This window comes from Passer domesticus, chromosome 28, assembly GCF_036417665.1.
Source record: "Passer domesticus isolate bPasDom1 chromosome 28, bPasDom1.hap1, whole genome shotgun sequence".
NCBI classification, from domain to species: domain Eukaryota; kingdom Metazoa; phylum Chordata; class Aves; order Passeriformes; family Passeridae; genus Passer; species Passer domesticus.
Window position 1 is genome coordinate 1,817,370 of NC_087501.1, and position 15,633 is coordinate 1,833,002.

A 15,633-nucleotide genomic window follows, 5' to 3' on the forward strand; every position below is an offset into this window, starting at 1 on the left:
CCTCTCAGTGGGACCCAGCTCAGTGATCCTTCCCTGCCTGCTGCTGCCCCTGGAGAGCTGAGACCACAGCTGGGCTGCTGCTGGCAGAGATTCCCCAGGGGATCTGGGGCCAGGATAAGGAAATGAGCAGCTGCCCCCTCACTGCCCTACAGGCTCTGCCTGCCCAGAGCTCCTCAGGGAGGTGAGACAGAGAGCAGACTTCTGGTATTTCACAGCCCATGTGCTGCAGCACCACTGCCCAAAAACTAATTCATATCTCCACTGTTTGCCTTTTTTCCTTCCCTTTTTCACTCCCACATCCTGGCTTACCTTGTGAATTTTTGGATATCAACACTGGAATTGGGTCAAACTCATCTTCTGTCACTTTTTCAGAGCCCTCAGGAGCATCAAAGCCTGATATCAGGTTAGTATCTTCTGCAGCATAGAAGAGAAATAAGGGTAAAGAAGCAAAGACAGCAGAGAGGCTGGTTAGAATTGCCAGGAAGTGTTAGAACATCTGAATGTTTTCAGAGACAGCACTTAGAAGCAGGAGTTTTATTTCAAAGGTGAAATGAAGTTGGTAAGTCTGGGCAGGAAAGAAGAGAGGCAATGAAACACAGAAGGGGAGGGGATCAAACCAAACCAAGCAAGACCCAGAACAAAACCTGAGCAGTCTGAAGGCTCAGCTGGACAGCTGGAGCTGTGGCAGAGGCCTGGGTAAGCTCCCAAGGACTGAAGGTGTTCTTGGTCATGAGCATGGTGTGAGAGCTCAGGCTGCCTCTCTGGCTCTCATGCACAGGGAGAGGAAAAGGGCTGGGGGAAAAAAACAAACCACAGGAGAAATTCCAGTCATCGACGTGAGACAAACCCCTGAGCTTTCACCCACAGCAATAAAACAAGAAGGGCAGCATGGAGTCAGATTATTTCCAGGGAGTTTACCTGCCTGGAGAGTGCTGTGAGAGGTTTTCTAGAGGCCCCCAGGGCAGTCTGGGAGATAATTCCACTGATTTCAAACCACATCAGCTGCAGTTCAACACGTGGGAGAGGCACTTTCAACCATCTCCAGGGATGAGATGATTTATCCACCTCATCAGGCAATTATGTACTTTCAGAGTCTCTCACACTCCCTGGCCATCACTACTTGTTCCTTCAGACACCTCAAATACCCTCCCAAATCTGCTCCTCAGCTCCTGCATGAAATGTTCCTGAAAGCTCAGCAAGGACACATCCACCCAACAGTTTTCATGGGCAGAACATTCCTGCCTGACTCCTGCTGGGAATAAAAGATTTCCACCTAAAGCTGACCAAGGTTGAACAGGTTTGGGGAGAGGTGAGGCAAGAAAGCACTTGTGGAACTGCTCTGGGGGATCAGACCCAGGGAAAACAACCCCAAAATGCTGCAGGAGAGCAGTGCAAGTGTCACACACACACACAGGTCCACATGAACAGGAACTGTCACTGTCACCTCTCTGTCCCCAGTTATTTATTTGTGCCTCTTCCACCACCCTGGGAGCTCCTGCAAGGTTCCCATTGCCATGGCATTCCTACTGCCATGGCATTCCCACTGCCATGGCATTCCCACTGCCATGGCATTCCCACTGCCATGGCACTCCCACTGCCATGGCATTCCTGCAAGGATCCCACTGCCATGGCATTCCCACTGCCATGGCATTCCTGCCAGGCTCCCACTGCCATGGCATTCCCACTCCCATGACACTCCTGCAAGGCTCCCACTGCCATGGCATTCCTGCCAGGCTCCCACTGCCATGGCACTCCCACTGCCATGGCACTCCTGTCCCCAGCTCCAGAGGCTGCTGCAGGAGCTGTGCCCAGCTGTGCCCAGCCCTGAGGACAGGGACAGGCTGGCCAATGTCACACAGCCCCTCACAGTGACGTGTGCCACCCCAAGCAGAAACGTCCTGAGTTCTGCAAATGCAGGTTCAGGGACCCTGAAGGCTCAGCACCAATTCCAGCAAAGGACAAGGAAAGGCTGCAGTGGCAGGGCTGAAGGGTCAGCCCCAGATCCCACTGATAAGGGGTCACAGCAGGGCTGCCTTTCCATGATCCCACTGATAAAGGGTCACAGCAGGGCTGCCTTTCCATGATCCCACTGATAAGGGGTCACAGCAGGGCTGCCTTTCCATGATCCCACTGATAAGGGGTCAGACCAAAAATAAAAAATGAGTCTGATGTTTAATTATAACCACACCCAGAGCTAAAAGTGAGGTTTGCAAAGAAGCCATCAGTGAGTTCTGGAAGGTTTCAGCACCTTGCCCCAGCCCCTGCTAACTCTGTCTCACCTTCCCCAGCACACGTGAGCCTCTCCCATCCCAGAGGGAAGAGCAGGGCAGCCCTGGAGAGCCATGCAGGAAATTCATTTTCTCAGTAAGCCACAGCAGCACACCTGGGCTCTGCTGTGCCCCAGGATGGAGCTCCACACACATCTCAGTGCAAAGTGAGGTGGCACAGGGGTGGATCACAGCCCTGAGCAATCAGAATGACTGCCTGTTTAACCCAAAAGCTCTGTGGAAAGCACAAACTCATTCTGAAGTGGCATCAAGTGTAAAAATTGATTCCAGGCTGTTTTTGCAGCAATTCCTCTGAGGCCAGAGCATTTCTGTGGCTGTAGGGACACTCACCAAGTGAGCCAAGCACCCCCCAGCTCTGAGGGGCACCAGGAATCAGCTCTGGGCCTCCCTTTCAGGGCAATAAACAGCCCAGGAGCCCTGGCCCTCCCCCTCAGGCTCCCATTCACAGCTGGGCTCAAGAACTTCTCCTGGTAAGGACAATGTTCTCTAGGGCTGGAAGAGCTCATCTGCCTGGGATGCTAACTGCCACAAACCACAGAAAATTCCTTTTGCTCCAAAACCTTGTGACAGATGATCATCAGGCTCCCTTCTGGAATTAATGATGCAGAAAAACCACAAATCTCAAATGCCACGTGGAAAAAGCAAACCCAGGATGCATTCAGTGAGGAAGGGCTGCACACAGAGCCCACCCTTCCTGCCTGCTGGATCCCCCCATGGAAAACAACTCCACTTTGGACAAACTCTGTCTTTACACTGAATAATTGGGGTTTTTTTCTCCCTTAGAACATCAGTGAACATTCCAAGTTTGAGCAGCTTGGGAAGCAAACAGAGCAGTGGCTTGGGGACAAAAATAAAACATCAGAACAGGTCAGAGCACGTGTGTCTGTAAGACAGAAGGGCCAGGGCTCAGAGCAGAGGGCCAGTTTACCTTTGTGAGGCTGAGCTGTGAAAGCTACAGGAGCAAACTCATCCACGAGGTCAGCAGCAGGGTTAGAGAGCAGAGAACAGTCAAGCAGAGAGTCTTCCCCAGTGAGAGAGTCTGGATCCAGGTGAGCATCCCAGGGTGGCATTGGACAGGACACAAACAGTGTTAAGCTCTCGTTGCCACATCCCCCTCACCCCCAGGCAGGGGGGAGCACAGCTTTTGTGCAAAGGCAGCACAAAAACTGCTGTTGCTTGTGATGGAGGAGATCCCACTGCCCCCAGGGAGGGCACACAGCCCCAGCACCTCCAGCAGGGCTCTGTCCCTCTGAAGCTGAGCAAAGGAACCCCACAGAGCCAGGGGAGGGGCAGAGAGAGGAGCTGCAAGGCCAGGGCACTCCCAGCACACACCTCTGAGAAGAGCTCGAGCCCATCTGCTGGGGGAAGTGGCCCAACCAAGGCTGCAGGAGCAGAATGTCCCAGGGGGGCACAAATCAGCTCCTGGCCCTTTCAGGGACTGCTCCTGAGCTCTAAACCACTCCACTCAGCACCTGCAGCTCAGGGAACACTGGCACAGACCCACAGAGCCTCCTGAGTGGGAAGGGACCCCCAGGGATCAGAGCCCAGCTCCTGGCCCTGCACAGACACCCCAAGCCCACCCTGGGCACCCCTGGCAGCTGTGCCCAAAGGCTCCTGCAGCTCTGGCAGCCTCGTGCCCATTCCCTGGGAGCCAGTGCCAGCACCCTGAGGGGAAGAACCTTCTCCAGTCCCCCCAGGGAGAGCAGGAAGCCCAGAGCAGCCCTGGGGGAGCAGCCTGAGCCCCCAGAGCCTGACCAACCTGTTCTGTTGGAGGCCACGGAGTCGCTGTGGGACACGAGGCGCTGGGCCAGAGGGGCCTCCAGCCCCGGGATCAGGCTCTCCACAGCCACAGCAGCTTTGCCTTTCCAGGAGAAGCCAGAGGTTAGTTTGCAAGGAAAAGCAGAAGGAAACTGAGGCAGGAGTTGTCTGAATCTTTTACTGACTCTGTAGTGAGTGTCAGCTCAAGGGTTTGGTTGGTTTTGTTTTTTTGATTTCAGCTTTTGTTCACTGGGATTTGTACAAGGCCAATTTGAAACAGCCAGAGATGGAACAGCAGGTTGTTGACACCTGCCCTGCAGCTGAACAGGAAGGGAATATCCACGAGATCCTTGTCCAGCAAAAGGAGAGCAGTGAGCACTGGAGTCCCCTTGCATTCAGAGTAACTGATCATTAAAATTCAGACAACTGCCAGAAACTGCCAAGGTAGAAGGAGTTTTAATGGAGTGATGTCCTTCCTTTCTGTGAGAGGCACAGGGCACCCCCAGCTGGGACCCACCCCCCAGCAGCACCAGCCTGCACAGCACCTGCCAGTAAATCACAAATCTGCAGCACCCCAGAGCCCTGACCTGCCTGGAGCCTGCTGCAGCCCAGCTTCATCCCAGCTCCTCATCCTCCCCTTCCCCTCATCCTGCTGAGGCCACGGCCACAGACCAGGTCAAACACCAACTCTTGACCACAAATAAAGGCATTTTTAGCATCCTCCTCAATCAGCAACCACCTTGCTCCTCCCAAGAGAACACCCAGCAGTGCCACTGCCCCCTGCCCAGTGCCCACCCCACGGGGAAAGGCAGCTCAGCCTCAGCACCAGCCAGGGGCTGCTCTGGGAGCCAGGGGAGCATGCAGGGGGCACAGGGGGGCACAGGGGGGCACAGGGGGGCAGTTACCATTGGCAGACTCTGCCGTGCTGCCGAAGGGGTCAGCCAGAGGCAGCAGCTCGGGGAGCAGCAGCGCAGGCTCGGGAGATTTGAGGCCCTCAATCAGTTTTTCTGGGGCAAGCAGCAAAAGGAGGAAAGGAGGCAACAGAGAGAAAAGCAGAAGAAAGAAGAAGACACCATTAATGAGGAGCTCAGGGCTGGCTGTGCTGTGGGAAATGGCTCCAGCACAGAAGCCTGAGTGCCCTGGGCAGGCACCCCTGCCATGCCAGGGACACCTCCCAGAGCCCTGGGCACTGCCAGGGATCCAGGGCCTCACCTGCTTCACTGCAGAAATTCTCTCTTGAACCTAAACCCACCTCCCTCAGCTCAGCACCTCCATCCCCTGCCCCAGCACAAGAGGCCCTGCCATGAAGTTTGTCCCCCAGCATCACTCAGGGCCATCAGAGGAGCCACCCAAGAGAGGTGAGGACATCCTCACCCACCCAGGGAGCCACTGCAGAACAGCCCACGGCTCTGCCACAGGTTTTACAGATCTATTTTTATATAGATATAGAGATATAAGCACACAGATTCTGGGAACAGCCATGGTGCTCTCCCCACAGCTTCATTTTCCCTCCTGCCCCAGGGCACAGCTGGTTTTATGCACAGCTTTAGGCTCTCAGTGGTTCTTTGCCTGGTTTTGTTTCTTGTCCCACAAGATGTCCTCTCAGGACATCCCACAAGAGCTCCTCCTGGCCCAGCTCAGGAGGAGCTGGCTGCTGCTGTTTCATTTTCTCTTGGCTTTTCTGCTCTGCCCCAGTGCAGCCAGGTTTGCTGGGGCTGGGCAGCAGCCAGGGAGACCATGGCCAGCTTTTAGAAGGTGTCAGAGCTTAAAAGCACAGAGGGGGATTAAAAAGTGCCCTCCCAGCCTGCTCCTGAGGTAGAGCCCAGCCACACATTGCAGCCTTTAAGATTTGTCAAGTTCTCTGTTCCTCACAGTAAGAAATTACTGATTGTTTCCTGTCAGAGCAAGGAAAGCAGCTGCAGAAGGAGCAGAGCAAGAGCTGCAGCTGATGGGTCTTGGAGCATCCCCAGGAGGCTGATGGTGGCTCCAGAGCCTGCAAAACCAAATCACTTCCTCCAGGAATGAAAGCAAGAGCCTCTCCTCTGCCTTGCACCAGCACAAGGAGGAGCTGCAGCCACTGAATTAACTCTGGGTTTGAACCTTGGGATTAGCAAAGAGGCCAAACCCATCATGCAGTGGCTGAGAAGCTTTGGGCAATCCAGTGCTGGCCTTTCCTCCAGACCCTTTTCCCACACATGCACACACCTGATGGAGTTTACAGTCAGCCAGTCTGCTCAGACTTTGAGCAAACTGACTTTCAACAGCACTGCCAGAGATTCTGCTGCCATGCTGCTTTTACTGCTGGCCACACCCCCCCCTTCAGCCACAAATACTCAGAAAGCATTTTAGGAAACAGCAGAGTTAGGAAAAAACACCAATCAAGGTAATATCAATCACATCAATATCAAAAATATCAATCAAGAGATGAGAGAGGCAAAGGGGCTGGGGGTTAGAGCAGGCTATTAGAAAGAACAGGGACTCCTGAAAACTTGCAAGTTAAAAGGGAGCAGAGGGCAGAGCTGTGTGCCAAGGTGAGGACACAGTGCCCAGCAGGCACGTGGCCAAGGCAGGAGGGGCACACACAGGGCTGGTACTCACTGCAGGGCTGGCACCCACTGCAGGGCTGCCCTGGACAGCACCCAGAGCTCAGCAGAGCACACAGCAGAGTCCTTTCCTTGGGGGGGCAGCTGGGGGAGAGAGACACGGCGCTGAAAATCCTGCAGGGACATCACCAGCTGGGCAGGGATTGGCACAGCTGGGCAGGGATCTGCCCCTGGCACAGCTGGGCAGGGATCTGGCACAGCTGGGCAGGGATTGGCACAGCTGGGCAGGGATCTGCCCCTGGCACAGCTGGGCAGGGATCTGCCCCGGGCACAGCTGGGCAGGGATTGGCACAGCTGGGCAGGGATCTGCCCCTGGCACAGCTGGGCAGGGATCTGGCACAGCTGGGCAGGGATTGGCACAGCTGTGCAGGGATCTGCCCCGGGCACAGCTGGGCAGGGATCTGGCACAGCTGGGCAGGGATCTGCCCCTGGCACAGCTGGGCAGGGATCGGGCACAGCTGGGCAGGGATCTGCCCCTGGCACAGCTGGGCAGGGATTGGCACAGCTGGGCAGGGATCTGCCCCTGGCACAGCTGGGCAGGGATCTGCCCCGGGCACAGCTGGGCAGGGATCGGGCACAGCTGGGCAGGGATCTGCCCCTGGCACAGCTGGGCAGGGATTGGCACAGCTGGGCAGGGATTGGCACAGCTGGGCAGGGATTGGCACAGCTGGGCAGGGATCGGGCACAGCTGGGCAGGGATTGGCACAGCTGGGCAGGGATCGGGCACAGCTGGGCAGGGATCTGCCCCTGGCACAGCTGGGCAGGGATCTCTCACTGAGGAGAGGTTCTGCCCCTGGACTGATGAAGGTTTAGCAGGCTAAAACAGCCCTGCATGGCGCTCCCTGCACTAGGCCAGGGAAAGCACTGCACTCCCATTTATAAACTCTCCATTAATAAATTGATAAATGGCATTTACTCCACACTCCCATTTATTCCCGCTGCCCTGCTGAAATGGGATTGGTTCTCACACAACAGGGGCAGGAAGAGAAGGGGGATAAATGGAATCAGGGCTCTGCAAACACCACGGGGGTAACACTCAACAGTTGTGGATGTGGCAGCCTGCTCAGAGAGGGAAAGCCACAAAAGCTTTCCCAGAACTGGCCTGGGAGACTTTAGGGGAGCTGGAGATAAACAATGATGGCCAATTATGATCAACAACCTGTAGGTGTTGCTTCCCTATTATCTGTTTTCTTGTTATTCTCAGAAGATTGTTTAAAAATTGGTGTCTTGTTAATTCTTCAATCGAGTGAAATGAATTGATTAAATGACCAATCAGTTGTTAATTCTTCAATCAGAAGGGATGAATTGATTAAATGACCAATCATTTGTTAATTCTTCAATCAGAAATGAATTGATTAAATGACCACTCAGGCCCACCTGTCTCAGACAAGTGGCTCAGTAAAGACTGAGGCACTTGGGCCACTCAGCCTGATGATTCAGTGTCATTTCTTTTTAAACAGTGACAAACAGTGGCTCCTGAAGACAGCAAAGCAATTTCAGTTCCACGTTCAAGACCTCAAACATTTGTAAAATAGAAAATTGTCCCCCTTAAGATCAAACTGAAAGCCCAGACAGAAGAACACTGGATGCTCTTCACACTCATTTAGCTGGGATTCTCATGGTCTGCTGGCTTTGTTGCTTTAAATCATCACACCTCCAGCTTGTCCTCTCAGTAAATACAGCAATAAATCCATCAGGTTCCCACATGAGCCCTTTTGCATCTTCCCAGCTCAAGATGTAAACTCAGCTCATTAGTGCACGCCCACAGCTGCTAATTGTGCATGTGCAATTACTTTATCTCAATGTGTCATCTTGGTGCAAATAAATCCTCAGCAGCAATCCAGTTGTTTATTACAGCTGTGACAAACTGGGCACCCAGTTATCTGCTCAGAATTTATGGGCCTGCAGTAGATTTATGGTGATTAAAAACATCTCATCCAGTGTTTTGTTCCCAAAAAAAAAAATAAAATGCCCTCCTACATCAGCCAGAGTGACCCACAGAGAGAGTTCCCCTGACCAACCCAGGATTAGTCAGTGGTGAAGCCTGAAATAAGCTCATTAAGAAGAACTTGGCTCATTTTCCTGCACATACACAAGGAAATATGTTTTCAGCATGAATATTTAATTCTCCCTTATTTTAACAGATGTTTTGCCATATTTTTCACATCCCTCTTGCCAGCTCCTCTTCCTAGTTACAATTCCATTAAGAACTGCAGCCATGACACAGGGGAGGAGGAGGAGGAGGAGGAGGAGGAGGGACACACTGACAGCACCCACTGCACCTGGGCTCTGCAAGGTCCTGACAGGCACCCAGGTGATGCCACCTGCTCCTCCAGGTGCCAGGGGGAGGAGGTTGGAGCTGAGCTTTAGGTGAAAAAGCTGAGCTCAACTCCATAAAGTTTGATTTTTTTTTCTGCTGAATTTATAAGCAGACAAACCCCCTCAGTTTCAAAGCTAAGGGCTGCTCTGTAGCTCTAGTCCTTGGAAATATTCATGAGCTCCTGGCCTCAGGTTTTACTTTAAAACAAACAAACAAATGAAATCTTCTTTTTTGGGTCCTCCAAAGCAGCAGTGACCCAGAGGCTGGGCTAAGGACAAGGATGGAGTTGTGCTCTGGGGCTCACTGGTGTGGGACCTGTCACACACCTTCACAGAGGGCTGAGAGAGGATAAAAACATCCCCATATTCCAAATCCCACTGATTTGCAAATAAGCTCCTAAGCACTTACATAATCTGTGCTAAAAAGTGTTGGCTGCTGCAGTCAGAAATGTGCACAGAGAAGGCTCAGAAGCAGCACTGCAAAGTAAATGAAATAGCACCAACTGCACTGGAAAATCTTGCCAAATCAGAAAAGGTCACATGGAACTTGTGCTTCACAAGATGCTCAGATTTGCAAGAGACTTTGGAAGCCAAAGAAGCACTGACTCTTAGAGGAAAGAAAGATTAACAATAATAAAACCTACAATTTCAAGGTTGGAAGCCATTTGAAAACAGCTTAAGTCAGAACAGGTAATTAATCACCTGGGGATTATTCCTCATAGAATCCTGGAATGGTTTGTGTTGGGAGGGACCTTAAAGCCCATCCCATCCCACCCCTGCCATGGCAGGGACACCTCCCACCATCCCAGGTGCTCCAGCCCCAGTGCCCAGCCTGGCCTTGGGCACTGCCAGGGATCCAGGGGCACCAACAGCTGCTCTGGGGATTCCATCCCAGCCCCTCCCCACCCTGCCAGGAACAATTCCTCATTCCCAATCTCCCATCCAGCCCTGTCCTCAGGCAGTGGGAGCCATTCCCTGTGTCTGTCCCTCCTTGCCTTGTCCCCAGCTCTCCTGGAGCCCCTTCAGGCTCTCTCTGCTGCAGGCTGAACAACCCCAGCTCCCTCAGCTTTCCCTCCTAGCAGAGGTGCTCCAGCCCTCCCATCACTTTTGGTTCTGAATGCTGAGCTTCTAAAAACACCCACCCACACTTGTGGCATAAGGAACAAGGAGATAACCCCATGAAAACCATCCCCAGTGCCAGTGAGCCCAGCAGAGCCCGGGATTTCAGGTGTGCCTGAACAGCAGCAGAGGATTCAGAGGCCCAAACAAAGGCCAGGACTCTGCCCCGCTCCTCCCCCCAGCTCAGGTTACCTGGGGTGTCAGATAACGGGAGAGGAATGAAAGGATCAGGCACAGTCAGAAGAGGAGGGCTAGAGTCCAAACTCAGAATGTCTTTCGTTTTTTCAGCTGGTAGAAAAGAGGAAAGGGAAAGAAAAGAGAAGGCAGAGTGAACAGAGAAAAGGAGAAAGCACAGAACAAAACCCCAGCACAGGCACAGCCCCAGCTGTGGCCTGACACAGCCACACACAGGCACACTCTGACCAAGTGTGCTACTAAAAAGAATAAAAACCCAAACAAAACGACTGTTACCATGCAGCTCTCCAACACAATTTGACCCACAGATCTCAGAACATTCCCTGGCAGGGAGGAACTGTTATCTGCCTGCACAGCAGCACAAAAGGTGAAAGGTTTCACAAAGAACACACAGTCTGCAATAAAATCGGCAGCACTTTGCACCAGCCAGGCTGGGAGAGGCTCCTGTCTCTGAGAAAGAAAGAGAAGGGCTGGAAGTGCCCAGCCCAGCCCCAAGATACCTTCCTGTGCCAAGCCCCTGGGAAATCAAGGGGCACATTTTGAAGACAGACAGTGCAGGAACTGACCAGGGTACAGCAAGCACAGAGCCCAGGGCACACAGATGCTCCTCAGGCTGTGCAGAAGGTGCTTTACAGCTCAACGTGGAGCTGCTGCTGCTCAGCATCATCCACAAAGGCTGATGGAACACCACAAACTGCTCACAGCTGGACAAACCCAGAAAGCAACTCCCCAGGAGCACTCCTGTGCTAGGGACTTCAACTCCTTAATTCTCTGGTAAGAACCAGCACACCAGGCTCAGTTATAAGCTCTCCTAAATCTCCTTTTATAAATAGAAATAAGCACAAATGGATTTGTCACTCCTTGCCCCACAAAGGCTTCTTCAGCCTCTTCCCAGACTCCTCTCACCAAGAGGTGTTTTGTTTCTGTGGGGAGGCATCAGCCAGGAGCATTTGTCACCAGGGGGAGGATCCCTGGCTTCTGGAGCTGCTGGGAGCAGCTTTGCACCTCTGTGCTTGGCAGGTCTGAGCTGCCCCAGTGAGAACTGAGGCTGAAGGAGCACAAATGGGCAGCAGCACTCACCAAAGGTCTTTGGCACAGAAGGGGCTGCTCACAGCAAAACCTTGGGACACAAGGACCAGAGGAGAACCAGACAAGGTCCCACAGGCAGAGAAACTCCTCAGAGCAGCCAAGGTGGAGCCACACAGCCCAGCCAGTGCAGAAATTACTGTTTTCATCACTTCACATGTCAATTATGAGACTGTGCTCTCCTCCAAGGACTTTCCCTGCTCACTCATCCCTGCTGCAGAGATGTTATCCTTGTTCCTCTGTCCTCCAAACAGATCAGAACACCTCCCAGCCAGTTCCCTCACTGCACCTGGCAGGTTTTACTCCTTGTTATGAGCTCCATGGAACTTCCACATGCTAAAAAGCTTCCTTGGGAGCTCAGGGCTCAGTTTCTTCCCACCCCTGCTTCCCCACACTGTCCTGTCTCTGCCACCCACCTGTGACATTCCCTCCTCTCCAGAAGTGCCAACCCTATTCCCTGCAGTGCCCATACACTCAGTTTGTACCAGTTTTCCTTCCCTTTCCAAGAGGTTCTGGCCATGCTGTCCATGCTCCCAGACTCACCTGGCCCAGCAGGGAAGGAGGAGCCACCAAAGGCATCTGCTGGGGCTGTGGGGGCTGCAGGCTGGAAACCTGGCATCAGGTTCTCTGTGGAGCTGCCTGCCTTTTCTGGAGCTTTCCCTGGAAAGCAGACCCAGAGTTAGGGGGAAACCATTCTGAAACTTCTATTCTGAAAGTAGGCTGCTCATCTGTATTTCAGGCCACTGTTCCACTAAATGACTCAAGGCCCTTGCTGCAAATCCCAGCTTGCAAATAAAGCAGAGTTTAAACTGCAGCTTCCACAGATACTTGAGTACCAGTCAAATTAGCCTGGTACCTCTGCCTTGGAGGCACCACTGAACTGCAAACAGAAAGAACTTGGAAGGATTTAGCCAGAGGATTGTAAAAATCCAGAGCACCAAAAGCATCCCCAGCCCATGGCACCTTCCCCTTCCAGAGCAGGCAGGTGTTAGAGCACCCTGTGCACCTACCATCCCCCAGCTTTGCAAAGTCCTTGTTCAGCAGCTCCTCAGCTGTCAGCTTGGAGAAGTTGTCATCATCAAAAGGGTTCCACGTGGACACGTCAGGGGGGTTGTAGACATTCTGCTGTGAGGTCCTTGGCGAGCCCGAGGGCGTGGTGGAAGCAGATCTGGATGGGATCACCCCAAACAAGAGCCATTAGCCACCCATCTGAAACCCCCTGGCCAGCACCATCAGCTGGTCCTAGCCACTACACTCTAATGACTTCTAATGCCTACACTCCTCTAATGACTTCCCAATTAAAACATGCAGTGTAAGTTACTGCAGTCCCACGCTCAGAAGCCTGAGAGCAGCCACAGCTCAGGGATTAAAACCAACAGCCAAAAGGCTTCTTGCCTGTAGACACTGTAAAAGTGACCTAGCAAGCACTCCTCAGGAATCAGAGCTCCATTAAGATCTCCAAGACCATCAAGTCCAAACTTCAGGAAGTCCTGGTGTCAAGCAGTGAGAACAAAGTGCACACCAGGGCTGTGGCTGAAATGCCACTGCCTTTTGTGAGCCAGAGAAGGCCCTGGTCACCCAAAGCTTTTTGGGAGCTCAGACAATTCATCAGGACTTTGGGGCAAATTTTCCAGTGTAGAGGATTTTGTGGACAGCTGGCTAGCTGACAAAGGTCACACTGACATAATACCTTTAGTTAAGCACGAGGGAGACAAAGACAGGAGTCAGAAATCAGTGTCCATGAGTTTGGGGGAGAGGATGGTTAGCTAGAAACATGAAGAAAAGACAAGAAAAGCTCCAACAGAACAACCACAAGGATGTAGAAGTAGGCATAGTTAGCTGCTAAGTAACTAACCAATAATGAGCTCGCCTTTTGCAGTATGCATTAGCCTCATTAACACCAATAGAACCACGTGTGCCTATCAATAAGCTCCAGGGATTTGCTGATCACTCGCGTTGCGTGCCGCATTTCTCCCGCCGACCTCAACAAGTGGTGACCCCGACGTGATACCAGTAATGGCAACCACGGTGCATTGGTGACGAGTTCAGGTCCTGCAGCAGCAGGGATGGTGAATAAGCACTGCTGAGAAAGCAAAAGGTGCTGCACCTGAGTGATCTCGTGGCAGAGCCCGGCCAAAACCTTTGTAGAGGCTGCATCAGCGCCGAGATTCTCAATACGGAAATGGAAAGGCAAGCAGCGTATGATTGATTTACTTGCTTTTTAAAAAAGCAGCAGGTTAAGGGCATAGATTTGCAGAAAGAGCTCCCCCAGCTGTATGTGCAAGGACTTTTTCAGCATCCTCACACAGTAGATGGATTAAGAGTGGTGGGGACAGTCCCAAGGGAGCGGCGGTGACGGCGGCCGGGACGGGCGAGCCCCGCTGGCGGCGCGCAGGAAATCAGCATTCAGCTGCTCAGAAAAACAAAGATGCTGCTCAGAGGAAGGCAGATGTGGAGGCTGCACTGAGAAACAAGACTGAATGTGAGAAAAAAGCGTTGTCTGTTGTTGAGCAGCTCCTGGAAGAGGACATTACTGAGGAGTTCCTTCTGAATTGTGGAAAATGTTTTACTCCATCTCACCATAAAGACGTTGTTGATGAACGGTCTGTCATCAAACTGTGTGGTTATCCTCTGTGTCAGAATAAGTTGGAAAATGTGCCAAAGCAGAAGCACAAAATTTCAACAAAAACAAACAAACAGAGTTTATGATATCACTAAAAAAAAGTGCTTTTGCAGCAACCTTTGCTATAGAGCATCTAAATATTTTGAAGCTCAAATTTCCAGAAGTCCAGTGTGGATGAGAGAAGAAGAAAAACCTCCAGACACAGAGCTGCTGAAGGAGGCACGGAGTGGACGGTCTGGAGAAGAGGTGAAACTACATGATGAAGTAATTAAAGCATCTGACATTGAAAATCCTAGGATATCTTCAGATCCATGTGAGTCTGGTTCTCACGACACAGCCAGTGACAGCAGTACTGATACTGAACAAGATTGCCAGTCCTGTGGTTCCTTTCAATTATTATTTCAGAAGTACTCCAGCAGAGAATTCAAGAAGTTTGCTGTGTTTGGAGAATCTCTATCCTGACAGAGGCTTTGAAAGTGTGCCTATCAATAAATTCCAAGATTTGCTGATCACTCCTATTGCGTGCCACATTTCTCCGTTGATCTCAACATTCCAGTACTTCTTGCCAAGCCCTAAACTGAGGTCTTGAAGGCAAAGACTCAGAGTTTTGTGCCTACCTCCATTCAGAGCACCCAACACCTCCCAGAGCCTGACCCAGCCTTCACCCCACATGGGGCCCTGGGACTACTGGGACTTGCTGAGGCTGAGCCCCAAAGCCCTGAGTACACTTGGACTTGTTGAAGCTGAGCCCCAAAGCTCTGGGCACCTACTTGGAGTTGCTGAGCCTGACCAAGAGCTGATCCCCCAGGCCCTGGGCACCTACTCAGACATGTTGAGGCTGACCCCCAGGCCCTGGCACCTACTTGGACTTGTTGAGACTGACCTCCAAAACTCCTGAGCCCCTACTCAGACTTGCTGAGGCTGAGCCCCAAAGCTCTGGGCACCTACTTGGAGTTGCTGAGCCTGACCAAGAGCTGACCCCCAGGCCCTGGGCACCTACTCAGACATGCTGAGGTTGACCCCCAGCCCCTGGCACCTACTTGGACTTGTTGAGGCTGGCCTCAGCAGCCGCAGCCTGCAGCAGCTGGGTGGATTTGCTGGCGGGCACGCCGAACACGGCGCTGTGGGTGACGTCACTGAGGATGCGGCGGTGCCCGGCGCGCTGCGCCTTGGGCGAGGACGGCGGCGTCAGGGAGCCCAGCTTCTGCCCCTGAGCCTGCTGCTGCTCCCTCTGAGCCTGCACCTGTGCCTGCCAGGGGGGGAAAGCACAGTGAGCTCGCTTAGAATGGTGGGCACGGGGAGAAAACAGCTCCTGCTGCAGCACCCAGCATGCCAGTCATGGACTGGGGGAGAAAACAGCACCCAGCATGCCAGTCATGGACTGGGGAGAAAACAGCACCCAGCATGCCAGTCATGGACTGGGAAAAAAACAGCACCCAGCATGCCAGTCATGGACTGGGGGAGAAAACAGCACCCAGCATGCCAGTCATGGACTGTGGAGAAAACAGCACCCAGCATGCCAGTCATGGACTGGGGATGGTCTGGAGGGGAAAAACCAGACAAACAAAGGGATTTGCAGCTCTGCAGTGTTTCAGGATTACTGAAATGGCACAGGCAGAGTCTCCCCCTTTCTGTGGTGCAG

The 15,633-nt window shown here is 52.7% G+C and overlaps 2 protein-coding genes across 5 annotated transcripts in view; one reads left to right on the top strand and one right to left on the bottom strand.

Moving 5' to 3' along the window:
• AAK1 (AP2 associated kinase 1) overlaps positions 1 to 15,633 on the bottom strand; it is a 62,409-nt gene that overhangs the window by 11,431 nt on the left and 35,345 nt on the right. Inside the window, exons 14-21 of one of the 4 annotated variants that reach the window (XM_064400509.1) lie at positions 15,032 to 15,240; positions 12,379 to 12,536; positions 11,912 to 12,028; positions 10,280 to 10,375; positions 4,952 to 5,053; positions 4,048 to 4,149; positions 3,217 to 3,327; positions 310 to 414 (exon numbers count right to left, since the gene is read on the bottom strand). In XM_064400509.1, the coding sequence (XP_064256579.1) occupies positions 310 to 414; positions 3,217 to 3,327; positions 4,048 to 4,149; positions 4,952 to 5,053; positions 10,280 to 10,375; positions 11,912 to 12,028; positions 12,379 to 12,536; positions 15,032 to 15,240 (1,000 nt within the window). The remainder of the gene's footprint in view (positions 1 to 309; positions 415 to 3,216; positions 3,328 to 4,047; positions 4,150 to 4,951; positions 5,054 to 10,279; positions 10,376 to 11,911; positions 12,029 to 12,378; positions 12,537 to 15,031; positions 15,241 to 15,633) is intronic. The other 3 variants (XM_064400510.1, XM_064400511.1, XM_064400508.1) reach the window with 3 other exon arrangements.
• LOC135286959 (putative RNA polymerase II subunit B1 CTD phosphatase RPAP2) lies at positions 13,551 to 14,453 on the top strand. The gene is given in 3 exon segments (XM_064400214.1): positions 13,551 to 13,567; positions 13,681 to 14,065; positions 14,067 to 14,453. Coding segments are annotated over 3 exon segments (789 nt in total).